The sequence below is a fragment of the Neomonachus schauinslandi genome, chromosome 8 (assembly GCF_002201575.2).
Source record: "Neomonachus schauinslandi chromosome 8, ASM220157v2, whole genome shotgun sequence".
Lineage (NCBI taxonomy): Eukaryota > Metazoa > Chordata > Mammalia > Carnivora > Phocidae > Neomonachus > Neomonachus schauinslandi.
The window spans coordinates 17,007,972-17,030,472 of NC_058410.1; the positions used below are offsets into that span (position 1 = coordinate 17,007,972).

The 22,501-nt window shown below is 37.1% G+C and overlaps 1 protein-coding gene across 3 annotated transcripts in view; it reads right to left on the minus strand.

The window, feature by feature from the left end:
* The window catches only part of TAB2 (TGF-beta activated kinase 1 (MAP3K7) binding protein 2), a 65,683-nt gene that overhangs the window by 24,125 nt on the left and 19,057 nt on the right, over nucleotides 1-22,501 (minus strand). For all 3 annotated transcript variants that reach the window (XM_044917439.1, XM_021693390.1, XM_021693392.1), the window contains exons 2-3: nucleotides 21,580-21,770; nucleotides 9,649-11,149 (exon numbers count right to left, since the gene is read on the minus strand). In XM_044917439.1, the coding sequence (XP_044773374.1) occupies nucleotides 9,649-11,149; nucleotides 21,580-21,681 (1,603 nt within the window). In that variant the 5' untranslated portion in view covers nucleotides 21,682-21,770. The remainder of the gene's footprint in view (nucleotides 1-9,648; nucleotides 11,150-21,579; nucleotides 21,771-22,501) is intronic.

Sequence of the window (22,501 nt, forward strand, 5' to 3'; positions counted from 1 at the left end):
AAATATGAGAGTATAAACTGGTAGACAAAGAGTCTCAAAACTGGCAACATGTTCTGTGGTAGTCATCAGTGTCCTTCACCAAATATTTCTGGCTCTCTGCCTTCCAGGTATGTATGGTAGAATTATGCCTCCCCATTCTCTAGCAATCAGATGTGGTTAGGTGTGGTTCTGTAACTTGCTTTACTAAAGAGTAACATGTCAGGGTAGAAGCTTAAGGAGTCAGTACTGATTTGCTGTATTTCTTTTGTCTTGCCTGAACAATCATGGAGGCATGGAATGGAGCTTCCCTCAACCTGGGTCCTTAAGTGAGGATGATAAAGAACAAAGCCCATCAGCTATCTATAGTGGCAAGTGAGCTAGAGATAAATCTTGGTTGTTAAAGACAGTTTGTTACTGAAGCATAACCAAGCCTAAATGATGTATCTATCAAAATTAAAAATACACATATCCTTTGACACAGCAGTTCCACTCCTGGTAATCTCTTCTGCAAACATACTTGGACATGGGCATAAATATGAATGTATAGGATTTTTACTGCAGCAGTTTGTAAAAACAAGAACTTAAGGTCTATCTATCAAGAAAGGCCTGGTTACGGATTATGGTACAAAACACCATGCAGCCATTTTTTAAGAAAAGAGATCTATCTGCACCTGCTGACATGGAATACTCTCAAAGAGATAGAGACAAAAAAAATGATAAAAACAAAAAGCAAAATGCCGAATTTCATTTATATAAAAAGAGATGGAAATATATATATATGCTTGTATATAAATATATGCTTATATATAAATACATATATATATATATATATATACTTGATATACAGTTTCAGTTTTTAGAAGAATAGAAAATGAAATATTTGTGAATAGCTCTTGGTTGTCTCTGGTGAGGGGAACTTTTCACTATACAACCTTTTGTTCTGATTGCTTTTTTCTTTTTTAAATCAAGTACATGTAGGGGGCGCCTGGGTGGCTCAGATGGTTAAGCATCTGCCTTTGGCTCGGGTCATGATCCCAGGGTCCTGGGATTGAGCCCCATGCCTGGCTCCTGGCTCAGCGGGGAGCCTGCTTCTCCCTCTGCCTCTCCCCCTGCTCGTGCTTGTGCTCTCTCTCTCTCTCTCTGTCTCTGTGTCTCGAATGAATAAAATCTTCAAAAAAAAATTAAAAAAAAAATCAAGTATATGTAGAAAAATATTTTAGTGGAATTCCTACCAGAATCCCAGCTGACTTCTCTGTAGAAATTGACAAGTTAATTCTAGAATTTATAAATTATTATTATAAATTTATATGTTCTTGAAAAAGAACAATGTAGAATTTACATGTCTCAATTTCAAAACCTACTACAAAGTAACAATAATCAAGACAGTGTGGAATAAAGGCAGACATACAGATCAATGAAAAATAATTAAGAGTCCAGAAATAAACCCATGTGCTTATCGTCAACTGATTTTCTATGAGGGTGCCAAGACCATTCAATGAGGAAATAAAAGTCTTTTCAACAGATGGTGCTGGGATATCTGGATAAGCCGCATGTGAAAGAATAAAGTTAGGTCCTTACCTCATACTATTATATAGAAATTAACTCAAAATACATCAAAGACCAAAATATGAGCATTAAAACTATAGAACTCTTCAGAGAAAACATAGGAGTAATTCTCATGACCTCTGATTTGGCAACTGATTCTTAGATATGACACCAAAAACATGAGCAATGAAAGGAGAAACAGCAAAATAAGTTGGACTGCAGCTAAATTAAAAACTTTTGTGCTTCAAAGAGCACTATCAAGAAAATGGAAAGACATGGGGCGCCTGGGTGGCTCAGTAGGTTAAGTGCCTGCCTTCAGCTCAGGTCATGATCCCAGAGTCCTGGGATCGAGCCCTGCATTGGGCTCCCTGCTCAGCGGGGAGTCTGCTTCTCCCTCTCCCTCTGCCTGCCACTCTACCTACTTGTGCTCTCTATCTCTCTGTCAAATAAATAAATAAAATCTTAAAAAAAAAAAAAAAAAAGAAAATGGAAAGACAGGGGTGCCTGGTTGGCTCAGTTGGTAGAGCATGCAACTCTTGATTGCAGGGGTCGTAAGTTCGAGCCCCACACTGGGCGTAGAGCTTACTTAAAAAAAAAAAAAAGAAAAAAAGAAAGTTCACGGAATGGGAAAAATAGTTACCAATCATATAAGAGACTTACACTTAGAATATACAAAGAATTCATACAACTCAATAATAAAAAGACAAATTACCCAATTTAAAAGGGGCACAGGATATAGACATTTCTCCAAAGAAAATACATAAATGGCCAATAAACACATGTAGTTATCCTCAATGTCATTAGCCATCAGAGAAATGCAACTCAAAACCACAATGAGATACCACTTTATAGTTACTAGGATGGCAAGATTCAAAGTCAAACAATGGCAAATATTGTTGATGATGTAGAGAAATCAAAATCCTCATATACAGCTGGTGGAATCTGCCAAAAGGTGCAGTCACTTTTGAAAACAGTCCGGCAGTTCCTCAATGGTTAAACATAGAATTACTATGTGAATCAGGAATTCCACTCCCAGAGAGCGTATGTTCAAGAGAAATAAAAACAAATGTCCACAAAAAAGTGTAATGAATGTTTATAGTAGTATTCATAATAGCCAAAAGATGGAAACAACCAAATGTCCATCAAATGAGGAACAAACAAATAGTATATATCTATATAATAGCACATTATTCGGCTATAAAAAGGAATGAAGTACTAACACATGCTACAACATGAACGAACTTCTAAAACATTATGCTAGGTGAAAAAAGCCAGTCACAGAAAACTATTATGTAATTCCATTTATATGAAGTGTCTAGAAGATGTAAATCTAGAAGTAGATGAGTGGTTGCTTAGGACTAAGGCTGGGGGTACTGGGATAGGCAGGTGATGGCTAAAGGGTGTGGAGTTTCTGAGGTGACAAAAATGTTTAATATTGTGTTTATGGTGGCATGTAAGTAACTATACCAAAAATCATTGATTTGTACACTGTAAATAAGTGAACTTCATGGGATTAACTCTATTTTATTAAAGCTATTAAAATAATGACTAAACTTTTTAATTGACTGAGCCACCGAGGTGCCCCACGACTAAACTTTTTTTTTTTTTTTTTTTTTAAGATTTTATTTATTTATTTGAGACAGAGAGAATGAGAGAGACAGAGAGCACATGAGAGGGGGGAGGGTCAGAGGGAGAAGCAGGCTCCCCGCCGAGCAGGGAGCCCGATGCGGGACTCGATCCAGGGACTCCAGGATCATGACCTGAGCCGAAGGCAGTCGCTTAACCAACTGAGCCACCCAGGCGCCCCACGACTAAACTTTTTAAAAAAGAATGAAATAGATTTGTACATGCTGAAATGCAATGATCTTAAGATGTTAAGCAAAACCTGTGTATGTCTCTCTACAATGTTCATTATATATACCATAGGGTATGTATAGATTATAAAACCCTGCATATGTGTATTTACATATGCCCGTATATGGACAGTGTATCTGCATTATAGAAGGGGTGTGTGCATGTGATTATGACGACAAGGAGGATAAAGATGGCTAACTCTCAGGTTACCTCTGAGAGTTTAGTAGTGGGAGGGTTGGTGGGAAGATATAGGCAGGGGCTGAAAGGAGACACATTTTTATTCTATCTTCCTTTTTTGGGGGGTTGAAATTTCTTTCATCATATGCGTATGTTGCATAATACTTTTTAAAGAGATCAGTTTAATACAGGAAATAACTTGCTAGGAGGCAGAGTGTGGAGTGTGCTTCTTCAGGTATGCAAGCATGTACAGAATGGATTTACACTTACTAGGGACCTTGTAGGACCAAGTGTTGGATGGGCAAATGGCCTGGATAACCTTCGCAGAATTTGAGATCACTTTTAAAGTCTCTTCCAACCCTGAGATTTATTTCAAATTAAAAAAGGTAGTTAGTCTTGAGATTGGGAAGAACCTATGAAAATTCTGTACAGGTTTGATATCAATTAAGCTTAATTTTGATTTAATTACTTAACACAATCTCAAGGTCAACATAGTAAGTCAACATTCTAAAAAAAGGCATTTCCAACCAGCAGATGCATAAAATAAAGGCAAAATGCAAATTTAAAAATTTGAACTAACTGAAGTTTATATCTCCTCTTGAAAAGAATATTTAGCCCTCTCAATTTTTGTCATGATTAAGCATGTTTATTAAATCTTGCTAGATAGGAAGGTGTTGTGATTCGGAGAGAAGCACTGGTAAAAAAAAAAAAAAAATGACAAGGAATGAGAAACACAAAGTCCAAGAAGCTAATTTTCATGTCGTAAGTTTTCCTATTTATTTTCCTAATTTAGGTTCAAAGTCAAGGCTACTGCTTAACAATACGATAGGACCATAAATATAACTGGAAAAAAAGTACTGAGGTATCATTAAAAATGTTTATGACCTTATGTAATTTTTAACACTGCACAGATGGATTTCTGTAGAAATAACAGAGAAGAAATCATTTTTGGCAGCAGTGGTAGTTTGTAAGAGCTTCTGGCATAGAAAGCAGGCCCTTTCCCTCCCCTGCCATGAAAACTGGTTTGAATGAGTGAAGCATTTGTTCTCCATATCCATAGAAATTGCCAGTGTTACTAAAAGCATACTTCTATGAACAGAAAACACCAGAGAGTCTCAGAATACAGTGAATGATCAGGTATTTACTGGTACTTTCAGAAGTTAGGTAGAGTCAGGTAGTATGACTCAAGGGGGGGGGGGGATTGCGGGAGACGTAGCTATTTGGCCACACAGTAACCTTTACTACTGCTGAGAAATTTTCGCTTCAATATTTGTTCTTCTTGGCAGGTAAAATAAGAGTCTTCTTCATATCCATAGACTATGAAATGGAATTTCTCTCTAACCTGAATTTGTCTTTTCTATTGGGTACTCATTGGTGTCTCTGATTCCTGTGGTAGTTTAAAGACTCAAATGTAATTTATTTCCTTTCGCAGTGGTGGTGGGAGACTTGGTGACGAAATGAGCAGGAGAGTGGTAGAAGTTTCATTAATTTACCTTTTTCCTCTGCTCATTCTATAGCAGAGAGCATATCCAACAATGTATCTTTTATAAACATAAATTCTCATTTTTGAAATGTTTTATTGTAGATTTTAAATGTTAGATGAAATATAAATGAAAAATACTGCATTTTGTTTACCAAATTTATTTATGTATGTTCCCTCCTCAGTTTTTGAGAAAAATATTTTCCTAGGACTCTATATCTGGCACAGCTTCTTTTCCTACTCGGGAACAGTATGTTCCAGGAGCTTTGGAAAGATCAATTTCACTGCAGGAGGCAGAGAGATTTCTTTTCTCTTTATTACCCACACCACACAAATCAGAGTTGAGAAAAGATGCTTGCTTAAATATCAGTATTATTTGGGTTGCCACATGAAGTACGGTAGTGAGTGCTATATAAACTGTAGAGCATCACACACATGTAAGGTAACATCATAAAAGATGCATTTTCAGAAAAGAACAGTCCTTTGATCTTAATAGAACCAAGTCAAAGAAACACTCCATCAAGACTGTCACTGGATATGCATAAATCTGAGTCAACAACAGCAGTTCCATACGAAACAGAAGGAAACAAGATGAAAGGCTGCAAAACAGGACCTCCCCCAATACAGAGTGCACGCAGAGAGATAATACAAGGATGCACAGCCACATGAAAGTTATGGAATTCCATAGGTATGTAGATATGTTTAAAGAAAGTGAGTGTAGTTGTTTAAACTGTCTGAAGGCTGTTAGGGAAGAGAAGTAATTTGAGTGGCAGATTCTGAGGAACCCTGCTATTTGCTATTTGGGTAGGCTTTGAGCTCTCAAACCAGAGGCTTCACTCATCAGCGGTTTTTTTTTTTTTTTTTTTCACCTTTAGGTGCCTTTGGAAGGTGCTCCCCATACCACTCCAGGGTATTACTTTATTTTTCAAGTTGTTTTCCTAATTACATCTGTATGTTGTGATTTCTTTCCCTATAGCTGCCTGTTCTTGTTTTACTTTTTATTGAGTGATCTTTTAGCTTCACACTTCTTAAACTGGGGAACATGTGGCCCCCACAATGATGTACCAGGGGTTATGTGAAGCTATAAGACAAACTTAAACATCCTTCCAGAGGGCTTATTTTGCAAATGTGGGAAGATGTTACAGTGCTGCGGTTAAGAGTGTGGGCTCCATTGGCAACTTCCTAGGTTAGAATCTTTGACTCTGCTATTTGTCCTTTGGCAAGGTTCTTACTTACCCAGTCTGTTCATAAGTATTTTATTTATTTATTTATTTATTTATTTATTTGGGTGGGGGGGAGAGAGAGTGGGAGAGAGAGCAGGGGGAGGGGCAGAGGGAGAAGAGAATCCTAAGTGGGCTCCATGCTCAGTGTGGAACCCAGTGTGGGGCTCGATCTCATAACCCCGAGATCATGACCTGAGCTGAAATCAAGAGTTGGATGCTTAACTGACTGAGCCACCCAGGTAGCCCCTGTTCCTAAATATTTTAATCTGAAAATAGTAATAATACTAGTGTCTACATTATAGTTGGTTGTGAGAAATAAATGGGCATTCAGAAAATTGCCTAGCACATAGTAAGCTTTCAGTGTATTATGTATTAGTTATTATATGTCTTAATATTAAATTATTCATTTCCCCCCTCTCTAAGTAAATATAAGCAAAAATGGAGATAGGAATGCTGGGTGGAGATTAAGACACGAAGACCAGAGATAATCTCATGGAAAAGGTGAAGGTGACGTTTGAGTAAAGATCTGAAGGGAGTTAATTGTGGATTCTGGGAGAAGAGAATTTCGGACAGAGAAAACAGCAAATACGAAGATCCTAAGGCATGCCTTCCATGTTTAAGGAATAGCAAGAAGGCCAATAGGGCTGGTAAGCAGAAGGAAAAGAGCTGAGGGATGGGCAGTGGGTCATGCAAGGCTTCACAGCTTTTACTCTGAACGAAAAAGCCATCATATGCAGAGGAATTATGTTTTTTAACAGTGTCTCTCTGGCTGCTTATTTGAAAGAAGACCATAAGGAAGCAAGAGTGAAAGCAGGTAGGCTACTGCAATAATCCACTTGAGATGATGGTAGCTCAGACCAGAGTGGTGGCCATAGGTGGTAAGAAGAGAGAGAACTCTTAATACACCTTGAAGGTTAGAGGTGACAGATTTTACTGTCAAATTAGATGTGAAATATGAAAGAAAGGAGGAGTCAAGGGTGTTTCTGAAGTATCTGGCCTAAGCACTAAAAAAATTAAGTTGCCATTAACTGAGATGGGAGGACTGATCATAGGAAGAGTAAGCTGGGGGAACGTCAGAATGTATTTCAGATACAGAAAATTCGAGATGCCTAGTAAACATTCAAATGGAGATGTTAAACTGGCTTGAAATTTGGGGAATAAGTCTAGGTTAGAGTTACAAATTTGGGAATCATTAGCACATAATATTTATTTATTTATTTATTTATACTGTTTTTAAAAGATTTTATTTATCTAGAGAGAGAGAGAAAGAGAGCACACGCGCATGTGTGCGCAGGGAAGGGCAGAGGGAGAGGGAGAGAGAGAATCTAGGCAGATTGCGCTGAGCGTGGAGCCTGACATGGGGTTTGATCCCATGATCCTGAGATCATGACCTGAGCAGAAATCAAGAATGGGACGCTTAACTGAGCCACCCATGCACTCTGGCATTAGCATCTAATATTTAGAGTCATGAGGCTGAATGAGATCACCTACAGAATGGTACAGACAGAAAAGAGAAAAGGCCCAAGGATTAAGCTTTGAGGCTTTGATCTCATTTCTTTGAGAAGTGGAAGGATAAAGAGGTAAGAGATGAGGGAGGGAGAACCAGCTAAGAATAAAAAGAGAGGTGGAAATTCTAGAGTAGTATCCTAGAAGTCAAATGAACAAAATGTTTCACAGTGAAGAGGGTGCTTGACTGGTAAATGCTGCTGATACATACATCAAGGAAGATGAAGGCCGAAAGGAGACTGTGGGTTTTGTAACAATGCTGTCACTCATGACCTTGACAAGAGCAGTTCTGGGTGACTATAGTGGATAAAATCCTGACTGGATTAGATTCAAAAGAGAATGAGAGAAACTGGAGATAGCAAGTTTAAGCAACACTTTATATTCACACTCCAGTTAAAGGTGATTATGTCTATTTCAACTGAAAATTCCCTTTATCAAATTATCTTCATACAACAATTTACTCTCCATTTAAGAAACAGCAACTACCTAAATACAGGAAATCTGCTATTTGCTGGAAGGAGAGAAGGAGAAGAGGACTGTGGGAGAAGAACAGGAATTAAGTATCAGTGAAATAAATAATGGTATATTAAAATTCATGTATTGCCTGAAACTAAACAAAAACAAGTCCAGTTTTAGCACAATTTCTAGTGCAATTGGAATCACCCACGGACCTTTAAAACACACATGCACACCTAGACCTCACCATTCAGAGATTCTAACTGAGCAAGTTTGGGATGAGCCCTGGGCATCCTAATTTGAAAGCTCCATAGGTGTTTATGAAATCTGAAAGCATCACAGCCCAGCTTGAGTTGAGAAGCACAAGAATATAGTAGTTTAAACATAACAATCAGGCTCCTCTGAGAAACTCAGCAGTAAAATCACTATTTTAAGAAATTTTTAAAAGAACAAGTGGTACTAGTGGTCGTACAGGGCTGCATGTTGCAAGGGGGTGATAATCTATTCTTTTCCAACCTACAATACTTGGAACAGCTCACTGCGGATACAAAGATGACTACGATATGTTGTTGCTCTAAAGGACTCTCAGCCAATCTACAAACCTGCATCAATATTCAAGAAAACAAACACTTAACCTCCACTTTCATATCTGAAGGAGTTTAATGGTTTCTTACTGGAGATTAAGTAACTTAAGGGACCAAATAAAACACATATGACAGAAATTATCTCTACTTGAATTAATACAGATATAATTTAGTATTATGCCAATATCAACTAGTCTATTTCAGAAGAGGATAATCAAATGAGATAGACTAACTAATGTTTTTATCCACAATTCCAAATAAAGATAAAGGCTGCATTAACTGATGTTTAAGGGAGGCTGAAAGAAACAAATATTGAGAACAGAACTCAAAATCTCTCTTAGAGGTAAATTATTCTAGGACTTGTAAGAAGTTAGATTTTGATATAAAATAAGACTAACAATGTTATATTAGAAAAACGAAAATACTTGAAGAACAGAGAAATCGCCTGGTCAAAGAAGGCAGATTTACCGACTATACGAGGCCACTAATATCTTACTAAGATGTGTTTTTATGAATTTTTATTCACAAAAATTTTAAAGAGCAAGTCAACATCACCACAGAGAAGAGAATTAACTGAAAAGAAAGGGTTAAAACATTAAGAAAGTAAGCATACCAGGATGGATTATGCTGAAGATGTAATAACCCTATCCTTCAAACTTTTAAGTTATATGATAGTAAAAATGAAATTCACAATTTGTATGAATACTCTGAGGTTTTAAAAGTAGTATGATTTGACACTTAAAAAAAGATGAAATAATAATACTGATAGCCATTTCTACAAGTAAAATCAAATGTACACCAATAAGCCCAGCATGGAAAGTGACCCCACCTTCAGGATTATTACCTTGAGTGTAGGCAGCATCATCAGATCCCATACTCAACTTCCGTGCTTCACTTATTCTATCCACATGTGCTAAAGTAGGGTCCGTGAGGTGCTGAATATTCTCTGTTTCTACATAATGATCAGGATGGTTTAGAAGATTTGTAAGTTCAAAGGTAGGGGACACCACCCCTGGTGAAACTGCAGGGGGTTTATTAGGAGAAACTGTAATTTTGAAAGTATATTTTGTATTGGGTTGAGTGACCACGACTCGAGGAGAAGTTGCAGAGTTATTGCCTATTGCTCGACTTTTGGGAGGGTGGTGATGAATAAAGGCAGGACCCATGCTCACTTGCCCAGACATATTCCTGGAGGCAGCAGATGCTCCAGAGTTTGTGGATATGAAGAGGGTGGGCTGATTCCGCATGATCTGTTCATCTCCTGGGGCGGCATTAGCTGAAATATAGACCTTGGGTTGACTACGGGACATCACCTCATCAGTATTTGGGGGACTGGCAGCTATGTAAACAGTGGGCTGATTTCTATTTAAGGTCTGGCTGTTGACTGAAGAGGAACTGCTGGAGGTTCGAGGTCCAGAAGAACGCAATTTTGAAGAGCTGTTTCTTTGTGGGGGTTCAAGTTTGATTTCAATCTGGTTTTTTCGAGGTCCTGTTGAAATATTCTGAATGTTATATTGGCTATGGGCAGAAGACTGTGAGCTACCAGATGAATGAATTGTTGGTGGCTGTGGAGTAGTAGGTGAACTGATGGGCATGTAGACATGAGAGGTCTGGTGGCCTTGCTGGTTTGGCTGCTGGGCTGAGGTATGTGACATAGGATTAGATGCAGGATAAGTAGTCCAGGGACCAGGTTGTGAAGGTTGATAGACTTGTTGAGGGTTCATAGGATTAAACTGAGATACCCAGCCAGAATGCTGTTGCGTCTGTCGAGCTGTACCACTAGGAGTTGTGATGTAAGGCCTAATATAGATAGAATTTCCCTGTGGACTGTTAAGTACAGGTGGAGGGACACCATGTATGTGCAAAGATGTGGGAGTATTACGACCAGTCTGGATATTTGGGGCTAAAGTTACCATAATGGGATTAAATCTGGGAGTTTGCTGAGAAAGGTTAGATGTTCCTTTGCTGCCTAACTGAAATCCAAGATGTGGTGCTGAATTTGAAGCACCAGATGTACTAGACATTCCAAAAACATTAAAGCCTTGAGGAACTTGAGCTGGTGCTGTCTGTGGCTCCTGCTGAAAGAGTTCATTATTGGACTGACCACCTTGAAGTTGTCCATCACTAATGCTGTGCGTCAGAGTCCTGCTTCCATTCATTCTATTTCCTTCTCTTCCATGGTGGTAAACATTCTGTGACTGCAAGTCCAAGTTGAGAGAAGTCATGTGATTTCGGAGGCCAGAAATTCCAGAGTCATCCGAGAAATTCAAGTCTCCTTCACCATAAAGATACCTTGTACTCTCTTGAGAGAGAACAGCACAGCAAGCATCCAGGTTATTATTATTCTATAAAACAAAATAAAAAAGCTTGATGTTAACCACCTTCTGGTTGTTACACTCTCATCACTACTAAAATAGTACGTGATTAACGAGTGATTAGTTAATACAATTCTAACAGACATATTTGAACCTTTTTATTGAGAAGAACTATTTTTTTGTGCAAATGCTTGAATTACAAATCCTCACTACTAACACAGTGGAAAAGCTCTCTAACTAGCAACAGCTGACAGCAAACCAAGTCACTGTTCTGTTTAAGGAGCTATTTTACAGTAAAATGGATTCATGCAAATACAGTAAAAATTATAACCTAATTAAAAACATGATTTGAATGCTGAACAAAACATAACCATTAAGTATTATATTCATTAGGCATATAATACTATATACTTAAATGTTTTGCACATTCAAGTGCTATATGAATTGTTTTAAATTAATGACCTTTTAAAAAATGATATGTAGGGAGCGCCTGGGTGGCCCAGTCAGTTAAGTGTCCAACTCTTGATTTCAGCTCAGGTCATAATCTCAGGTTTGTGAGATCAGGCCCTGTGTCGGGCTCCACACTCAGCACAGCGTCTGTTTAGGATTCTCTCTCCCTCTCTCTCTGCCCCTCCCCCTGTTCGTGAATGCTCTCACTCTCTAAATAAACTCTTTAAAAAATTATATATGTGGTATTTAAATAGAAAAAGTCCTAAAATAACACAACAAAGTCATCTCAATTCATTATATGCTTCCTCTAAACTCAAGGTAGCACCTAGAGCAACTGAGCTCCTATCTCTGCCTTTAGATAGCACCATATAAATCTACTCCACAGAAATGAAAACAAAAACAAAAAAGCAACCAGATTATTTCTAAAGAATCCTCAAGAGACTGACCAATCACCAGTCATAAATCATCCATAAAAATATTTACTGAACATCTAAATTATGCATAGTACTCTGAGACTGTGGAAGACTCAATGACATGTGGAAGACTCAATGACATATAGAAACAAAATTTTCCCTAGAAAAGTTTTGCAACTCAATTAGACAAAACATGGATTTATGAAAAGGTAACACTATTAAAACATGACCTTGTGCCAAATAATAAGTGGTTTCTAAGTTCAACAGAAAGTTAGTATTGTAGACTACCGTACACAGAACTGTGTTAATAAGGGAGGCATAGTCTGATGGGCTTCATACACAGTAGTATATGCAGGACTTGAAGAGGGAAAAAGGACTCATAGTGAAGGGAACGGCATGAGTAAAGACAGATATTAGTGTGATAATAAGTAAAAGCATATTCTAAACAAGGTTAACTGGAACAGATTTAGTTGGAGTTAAAGGTTTGTATCGGAGATTTTGTGGAACAAATATTAATAAAGCAGATTGGGATTAAATACAGGTATACCTCATTTTATTGCGCTTTGCAGATACTGTGTTTTTTACACATTTAAAGTTCGTGATACCCTGCATTGAGTGAATTTTTTTTTTTTTTTTTTTGCATTGAGCGAATTTATTGGCACCATTTTTCCAACAGCATTTGCTCACTTCATGTCTCTGTGCCACATTTTGGTAACTGTTAGAATATTTCAAACCTTTTCATTACTATTGTATTTGTTAGGGCAATCCATGGTCCACTGATCTTTTTTTTTAAAGGTTTACTTGTTTATATGAGAAAGAGAGAGAGCATGCAGGAGAGCGCGAGTGGGGGGACGGGCAGAGGGAGACAGAGCCTGACTTGGGGCTCGATCCCATGACTCCGAGATCATGACCTGAGCTGAAATCCAAGAGTTGGATGCTCAACTGACTGAGCCATCTAGGCGCCCAATCCAGTGATCTTCGATGTTATTACCCTAATTGTTTTGGGGTGCTATGAACCATATCCATGAAGATGGTGAACTTCATTGATAAATGTTGTGTGTATTCTGACTATTCCACTGACTGTTTCCCCATCTCTTTCCCTCTCCTTGGACTTCCCTATTTTCTGTGACACAACAATACTGAAATGACCCTAATTAATAATAATAATGATGATGATGATGATGATAACCCTACAATGGCTTCTAAGTGTTCAAGTGAAAGGAAGAGCTGTACCTATCTCAACTGTCAATCAAAGGCTAGAACTGATTAAACTTAGTGAGGCATGTCAAAATCCAAGATAGGCCAGAGCCTGTTGTAAATGCAAAGGATTTTAGGTTCTTGAAGGAAATTAAAAGCGCTACTCCAGTGAGCACATGAATGATAAGAAAGCAAAGCTGTCTTATTGTTGATAGGAGAAAGTTTTAGTGGTCTGCATAGAAGATCAAACCAGTTTCACCATTCCCTTGAGCCAAAGCCTAATCCAGAGCAAGGCTCTAACCTCTCTTCAATACTGTGAAGGCTGAGAGAGGTGAGGAAGCTGCAGAAGAGAAGTCTAAAGCTAGCAGAGGCTGGTTTATGAGGTTTAAGGAGAGAAGCCATCTCCATAACATCAAGTGCAACGCGAAGCAGCAAGTGCTGATATAGAAACTGCAGCAAGTTACCCAGAAGATCCAGCTAAGATAATTAGTGAAGGTGGCTACACTAAGTAACAAATTTTCAATGTAGATGCAATAGCCTTATATTGGAAGAAGATTCCATCTATGACTTTCATAGCTATAGAGAAGAAGTCAATGCCTGGCTTCAAAGGACAGGCTCACTCTCTTGTTAGAGGCTAACGCAGCTGGTGACTTTAAATTGAAGCCAGTGCTCATTTACGATTCCAAAAATCATAGGGCCCTTAACAATTATGCTAAATCTACTGTTTTTGCTCTATAAAGGGAACAACAAAGGCTGGATGACAGCACATCTGTTTACAACGTGATTCACTGAATATTTTAAGCCCATTATTGAGACCTACTGCTCAGAAAAAAAGATTCCTTTCAAAATATTACTGCTTACTGACAATGCACCTGATCACCCAGGGAGCTTTGATGGAGATGTACAATGAGATTTATCTTGTTTTCATCCCTGCTAACACAATATCCATTTGACAGCCCATGGATCAAGGGGTCATTTAGACTTTCAAGTCTTGTTATTTAAGAAACAAATTTTGTAAGGTTATAGCTGCCATACACAGTGATTTCTCTGATAGATCCAGGCAAAGTAAACTGAAAACCTTCAGAGCATTTGATTCATGGGAAGAGGTCAAAATAGCAACATTAACAGAAGTGAGGAAGGAGATGATTCCAACCCTCATGGATGACTTTGAGGGGTTCAGGACTTCAGTGGAGGACGTAACTGCAGATGTGGTGGAAAGAGCAACAGAATTAGAAGTGGAGCCTGAAGATATGATTGAGTTGTGTAATCTCATGATAAAACTTTAATGAATGAGGAGTTACTTCTCACAAATGAACAAAAAAAAAGTGGTCTTTTTGAGATGGAATCTACTGCTGAAGATGCTGTGAAGATTGTTGAAATGACAAGAAAGGATTCAGAATATTACATAAACTTAGTTGAGAAAGCAGTGGCAGGATTTGACTGATTCCCATTTAGAAGTTCTCCTGTGGGTAAGATGCCATCAGATAGCATTGCATGCTATAGAGAAATCGCTTGTGAAAGAGTCAGTTGATGTAGCAAAGTTCATTGTTGTCTTATTTTAAGAAACTGCCACAGCCACCCAACCTTCAGCAACCACTATCCTCATCAGTCAGCAGCCATCAACATGGAGGCAAGACCCTCCACCAGCAAACAGATTGCTACTCACTGAAAGCTCAGATGATGGTTAGCATTTTTTAGCAATAAAGTATTTTTTAATTAAGGTATGTTCATTGTCTTTTTAGACATAATGCTATTGCACTATCAACAGACTATAGTATAGTGTAAACATAATTTTTATATGCACTGGGAAACCAAAATATTCACTTGACTGGCTTTGTTACGATATTCGTTTTATTGTAGTGGTCTGGAACCAAACCCACAATATTTCCAAGGTATGCCTATAATTAAGGATTTTGAAAAATGAGTCACACTAACGTCTGGACTCTGACATAGGCAATGGGGAGAAGCCACTTAACATGAATGAACCGAGAAGTAAAGACACAAGGACATTTTGGGGAGGCAGTCTGTTGATACTCGAGATGAATGGGAAAGGGAAAATTTCTTGACAAGACCACCACTGGAAGACATGAAATTATGACTGTTTGATAGTGGACACAAATTATGAAAGACTACAAATAAACAATGGATACAATTTGGCTATGAGAGAGAAAGAGACTTCAAAGAGGGTCGGAAGATTAGAAGTCTGACAGAAAGAGGTCAGTTTTAGACATAAAAAAGATGAATAACCAAGTTAAAATGTCTATAGGTGGTTTGATAGGAGATGAAATCTAATTAAAGGAAACTGAACTACAAAAGGCATCTTGAAGTCTTGTTAAGAAATGATAGTCCGCAGTTCGAATGGGTAATGCAAAAACAAAGTTAGTAAGGTTTGACTTTTTTCCTCCCAACCTAACAGTTCAAATCTCTCATGCTATAAAAATTCTCTTACCCTATTCCTCTGAATTGATATATATTAGTTTTTGAAATAAAATTTAAAAATTCACCACAATCTTTATCAACCAATTACTGTTATTACAGTTAGACTCTTGCCAAACCTAATTGGTGCTTTTTGCTTCAAGCTAACTTTATTGCTATTTCTGTAAATTCTCCCTACTAAACCAAAGCTCACAAAGACCCCATCTTCTCACCTCCTCTCAGCCAACATCCCCAAATTAAAATGTGTATTGTCTACTTAATCCAATCCCACACTTCCTTTTTGAAAGCAGATACTCATATTTACAAAGTCTTCCTCCTTAATTCTCTTGAGCTCTCAAAAATCCCTTCAATCCTTTATAAAATCTGATTTATAAAATCTAATATGTTCTAGTCTCAGTTATGCTAGTAACTCACATGGCCTTAGGTTATTTACCCTCTACAGACATCACTTTCTTAGCCACAATAGGATAAAAGAAAATGTACTTTTTATTAAATTTATTTAAAAAATTTAAAACATATTCAAAAATAAAGAGTAAACATGATAAACTCACCTATATTCATCATCCAGCTTTAACAAATATCAATATATGGCAAATCTTTTTTCATCTAATGGATGTGCCCCAGCTTCTCCCCCCACCAAGCTAGATCAAGTCTCTGACATTATTTCATTTTTATCTGTGAATACTTCAGTATGTATCTTTTAAAAATAGGGACCTATAAAAACATAACCACAATGACAATATCATACCTTAAAATATTCAATACTTAATGTCAGCTAATATCTAAATAGTGTTGAAATTCCGATTGTGTCATAAATGTCTTTTTAGTTAGTCTGAAAGAGGATCTAAGGAAGGTCCACATATTTAATTTGGCTGATATGTCTCTTAAATTTCCAATAATAATTAATCTTCCCCTCTTCTAAAAACTTTCTGGTCATTTGTTGAAAAACTTGATCACTTGTGCAGCAGAATTTCCCATCTAGACTGGATAGGTGCACTCTGTGGTGTCAATATCGGCTGTATTTCATTGTGAACTAGTAGTTGTAACTCTAAGTGTCAGCAGGTTCATGTATGAATTTTTGGCAAGACTCTTTATAGGGTCTGTTTCTTACTGCATCACACAAGGAGACACAATGTCTGTCTGTCCTTTTCTGATCTTAAAGCTGACGAGCAGATTCTGATGTTATCAGCCTGATCCAGCTAATGATTTCAAGCAGTTACTGATGATCACTTTAGAATCTTTATTTCATTAGGGGTTGCAAAATGGTGATATTGGTGATATCCCAATTATAAGATTCCTTCTTTGTGTATGAGCTGCAGTTCTTCCTCAAAGAACTTGCTCTCTTCAACTATTTAGTACTCTTTGCACAGAAGAAAAAGGATAAATAAATTCTCTCTACTGGTTTTTTAGAATAACGAATTGATGCCCTTAGCAACCTCTAAAAGTTACTAAGATTTATTTTCAGTATCCTCATAAACTCCAGTTATCTTTAACATTTTGATGTGTATCAACTGATTATGGTCATTATATCCTATCTTTAGGCTAGTGGGAATGATTTCAAGTTGGCTCATGTGTACATATGACATGAACCTAGTAGTCTTTCATAGCTTCTTTGTTTTCTGATATGACAAGAAGTCCAAAATCATCTTGTACACTTCTTACCCTAGACCTGGAATCATCTATTTCTCAAAGACACCCCAATTACTTTCAGTGAGACTCCCTTTAAGTGTAACAAAAGGCGTGGGATAAGTTTCTAAAAGGTTGAAAATCATTGCTTTTTTTGTATATATGCAAATCTGCATTCATTCTCTTCAAAGCTACAAAAGGTCTGACTCATTATTTCCAGTTCCTCTTGCATTTTTCCCCAAGCTTCTTGCACAGACACAGAGATTACAGATAGTATCAAGATATCTCCTAGGATCATTCTTCTCTAACTCTGATTCATTCACTCCTTCAACCAATTTACTGAGCTTCCATTAGGCAAGTAGGAAGGAAAACAACTGCTGCTAAGGATCTCATGGTCTAGTAGAGGACATTAATGTGTTCACAAATAAATATAATACAGACTGACAGGTGTTTTAATAAGAATATGGATAAGGAGTATGGGTGGAGGTCATCTGAAAAGGTCTCAACTAAGGATATGGTACTTAAATACTAAGTCTTACAAATACTGAATGAACACAACTAACACATTGCTTTGAAAAGGAATAGCAAATTTTAAACTTACAGATTAAATTGTCACTTTAAGAGAATTGAAAAATTCAGTTAAAAAAAGGGAAAAAAGTCAGAGTGTCAACTATGCAATATTTTTACACTATTCTAAGATTCAATTATCAAATATAAATAAAATTTAAAGATATGAGTTACACCTGCTGATATTATTGCCGTCTTAGAGAATCCACAGCACAAGGAAATGATATAAGTAGTTCCAAACAAGAATCTAAGCAGTAAATAAAGTCAAGAAGAGAACAGAGGGTAGATACTTCTGTTCTTCTCTTAGGAAGCAAGATATTTAAGAGCAAATATATAAAGTGGCAGCACAGCATGATCCTTTGATGACTAAATTTCTTATATTTTCTATACCACAGTTTTTTCATCTAGAAAAGTTCGGAACCAGTATTTTATAGGGAGGCTCTCTCCAGAGAAAGGACAGAAGCCTACCCAACTGAGGAAGGGAGAGCAGCTCCCAAAAGAAAAGTCCGTCACCAAGTAAGAGATGTTTGGAAGTACATTTAGAGGTAGCTAAATTTACTTTTACTTTAAAAATATCTCCCCAAATTTGGGAAGATGTACACCCTAGCTGTATTCCCAGAGGAGCCTTCCCCATTCCTTTCTTTAACATTTCTTGTTATATCAGCTAAAACCCACATTACTTAGATGCCCAGAATGATTATCAACTCAATTTAAAAGAATGGTAATGTGCAAGCAAAATGGATTTCATTTTAGTTATCACTAGATGCTGGGAAGCATGCCTTAGGGAGGTCTGTCTTTGTAAAACCAGATAAACATGGTGAAAGTGTTATTACCAGGTACCCAAAAGAAATTCAAAATCATTTATTTTCTTTTTTGGTAAAACTGAACACATGCTTACTTATTACATTTTTAAAAAGTAGGTAATTCATTTATACAGATCAAAACAATAGAGAAAGATATATGTTGAGATGTCTCACTTCTATCTCCATCCCCATCTGGCCTTTTCCCTCTTGCTCACTATGGATGACTATCTTTTATTAATTTTGTTTTTAATCCTTCTGGTATTTCTTTATGCAAACAAGGGCAAATATACATGTGAATATTTACTCCCCCATCCTCATTTATTATTTTTTTATTTTTAAAAGATTTTACTTGAAAGAGAGAGAGAATCTGTGTGCGTGCACACACACGAAGCAGGGGGCAGAGGGAGAGGGAGAAGCAGACTCCTCGCCAAGCAGGGAGCCCCTTGTGGGGCTTGATCCCAGGACCCTGAGATCAGGAGCAGACCCTTAACCGACTGAGCCACCCAGGCGCACCCCCATCCTCCTTTATACATACTACCCTGCATTTTGTTTTAATTTAATACACCCTGAAAACCATACTGCAGCACTCTATTTTTTTGAAAATAATTTAAATAATTATACAAAATGCTCCCAGTTAAGGTTCTTCAAAATCTCTACAGCTGTGCTACTGGGAAAGTGTTCTGGACAGTTCTTTCATATCAAGTCTTATAACATTTTATTGAAGAACCTATATTATTTTTCTATTTTTCAGTGACTCACTGAACTCTCTCGGTATAATGTTATTTTATTTTAAAGTCTATTTGGAAAGTTAGAAAGAGGTACCTGGGTTCTACGGGGAAAACACCCCCCACCCCCCAACTATCTCTGCTCCTCCCCATACTTCTGACTCCAGTCATTACTTTTTTTTTTAACTTTTCATTTTTTCTTTTACATACTGTATCAACTAATGTGGACTACTGATTCATTCACCAAATATTTATTATAGGTCTTCTACTATTATTATTGTTATTAGTAATGGCTGCTAACATTTACTGAGCACTCATTATGAATCAGGTATCCTACCAGTTGTTTTATCTGCATCATATTTAATTCACTGTGAAGTTTTTTATTCCCACTATACAGATGAGGAAAATGAGAGTCAGAGAGGTTAATTAAATTACTGCTAGTAACTGTTAAAACTTGAACTCCAGTCTGTTTATCACCAAAACATATGCTATTTATTATTTAATTTTTAAATTTTACTTTTACTTATTTATTTCTCCCCAGTTTTACTAAGGTAATGATTGACAAAAACGGTATATATTTAGGCTGTACAATGTGATTCTTTAAAGGTAAATACAATGTTACAACTTAATATATTTATACATTGTGAAATGATCACTAAAATCAAGTTAATCAATGCATCCACCACTTTACAGTCTTCCCCCACCCCCAAGTGTTTTTTCAGTGGTGGTGAGAACACTTAAGATCCACTTTTTGTGAATTTCAAGGACACAATACAGTATTATTAACTCAAAACATATTCTCTTAAACACTATACTATAGAAAAAGCCAGGCATATTCAGAGAATTCCAGTCAGTTGAGGACGTCTGCAGCACAGGGTGTGAAGAGGAAGGACTAGGCAAGAGACCAGGCTGCAGAAGAAGGCAGGATTCCAGATCACAGACCTAGTATGCCCTAGTCACGATATATGAACTTTATTCTGAAGGGTACGGAAAACAATCATGAGGTTTTTAGGCAGGTAAAAACATGACAAAATCTGCATTTAGAAAGACACCTTGGCAGAAGTGAGGTGGATAGACTGGAGAGACCAAAACTGGATTAGACTAAAGGCAGGTAATTAAAATGTACAGATAAAAGGTGGTAAGGGTGTGAACAAAATGTAGTCACTTGGCATCAAGTACAGGTGTTGAGCCTTTAAAAATTTCATATAATTTCAAACTTTAAAAACAATTTGTCAAGTAAATATATCTGAGCCCAAATTACCTTTTTATATCTCTATTTTAACAAGCTGAAAGATAGTTTTTTTCTTTTTTTTTTTTTTTTTTAAGATTTTATTTATTTATTTGAGAGAGAGAGAATGAGAGAGAGCAAGCACATGAGAGGGGGGAGGGTCAGAGGGAGAAGCAGACTCCCTGCCGAGCAGGGAGCCCGATGCGGGACTTGATCCAGGGACTCCAGGATCATGACCTGAGCCGAAGGCAGTCGCTTAACCAACTGAGCCACCCAGGCGCCCTGAAAGATAGTTTTTGATGGAAAGATTTCTAGTTTATCAAATGAGAAGGCACAACTATCACTAAATATTTAGAATTATGGATTTCTAAAATTGTACAGACAAGAAAAAAGTAAAAATTTATTAGATGGTTAGTGACAGTATTTGGAAAACCTACAGATTAAATTAAAAAATATAAAAACAAACTTTTTTCTTTAGAATTGGGACCTGAGGCATTGTCGAAGTCAAATTCCTCTGTTTTCCAGACAAGCAAACTAGAGTATAAAGAAGGCATATTACTCGCCAAATCAGCTTGGGGTGCTCATTTGGGATTAGAACCCATGTTTCCTGACTCCTTATTTAATGATTTTCTCACTTTCATATGAAGATGTGGAATTTAAAAACATTCTGGCAAAACAGGTGGGGGAAAAGTGAAGCAAGCTCACAGTAAGTATGGACCACGTACCAACACTTTCTATTGGGCTCCTGTTTAGTCCTCATACCTACTTTACAAGGTAGTTTCTGGGAACCATCACTGGATCGGTGGTTCTGAACCCAGTTCTGGCATATTATCTGTATGCCAGAGAGCCGAAATACCTCGTTTAAGTAGGCCACCTAACTATGAGACACCAAAGTTCATTTCTTTTCATCACAGCACACTAATGCCAACAAGAAGGTAAAAGAGTTTTCTTCCAATATGAAAAAAACCACCACCCAGGTTTACATGAATGAGTTCAGAAATCGATGCACACTGACCTGTAACATGCACCTGGATACAACAACTTCAGGTACTTCAGGGAATTTTTGTCGCAGGTCATGTAAAACCTGAAAATCAATTTGGTGGCTTCCTTGGGCCATTCGTATATTGCCTGATCAGGACTATTTGTACAGTAGGCAATTCTAGGCCTTAGTGGAAATAGTACTCATCTCTTCTGTCCAAGCATTTTCTGTGAAAGAAAGAAAAAAAATTTTAATGACAACTGATTAGAGAATGAATATTGTTGTGAATTTAAAATTTCAATACATAGGGTACGTGCTTTAGTAACTAACATTTAACATAAGTTATCAAAAAATTATTTAGTCCTATAATGCCTTCCAGATAGTTATGTCTTTTCGATTTATAACTCTTGCTGGCAAACTTTTAGACTAATTCCTATCTATTTGTATGCTTTATGATGGCTGTTCCAAAAGGCTTTTAAGAAATTATTATCAAGGATGTCTTCCCTCATTCTTCTAAAAGGGGAAAATGAATAACTTTCTGACATTTTTCTTAATAATCTGAGGACAGCCTGAGGTGCATAATCTTACTCTACTTAACATTTTTAAAGTCTGGATCCTGATAAAGTCTGGTTTTACAAATGACTTTGCATGCTTTGTCTAAAAATGATCTATAACCCAGTATGTTTGATACCTTAACTTTCAGATATACTTAATCCTTAAATATGCAATGAATTCATCCTCAGGAGATTAGTAGCATTTTACTCCCTGTTTTTAATAGAATTAATATTTAAAAAATACTAACGCTTGAGCCTCAACCCCAAAGGTCCTGATTTATTGGTTGGGGAGTAGCCTGGGCATATGGATTTTTAAAACTTCCCCAAGTAATTCTCATGTGTGGCCAAAGTTGAGACCTACCTAACTTGTTTTTATTCTTAATGCAAACCATGTTTAATCTTGA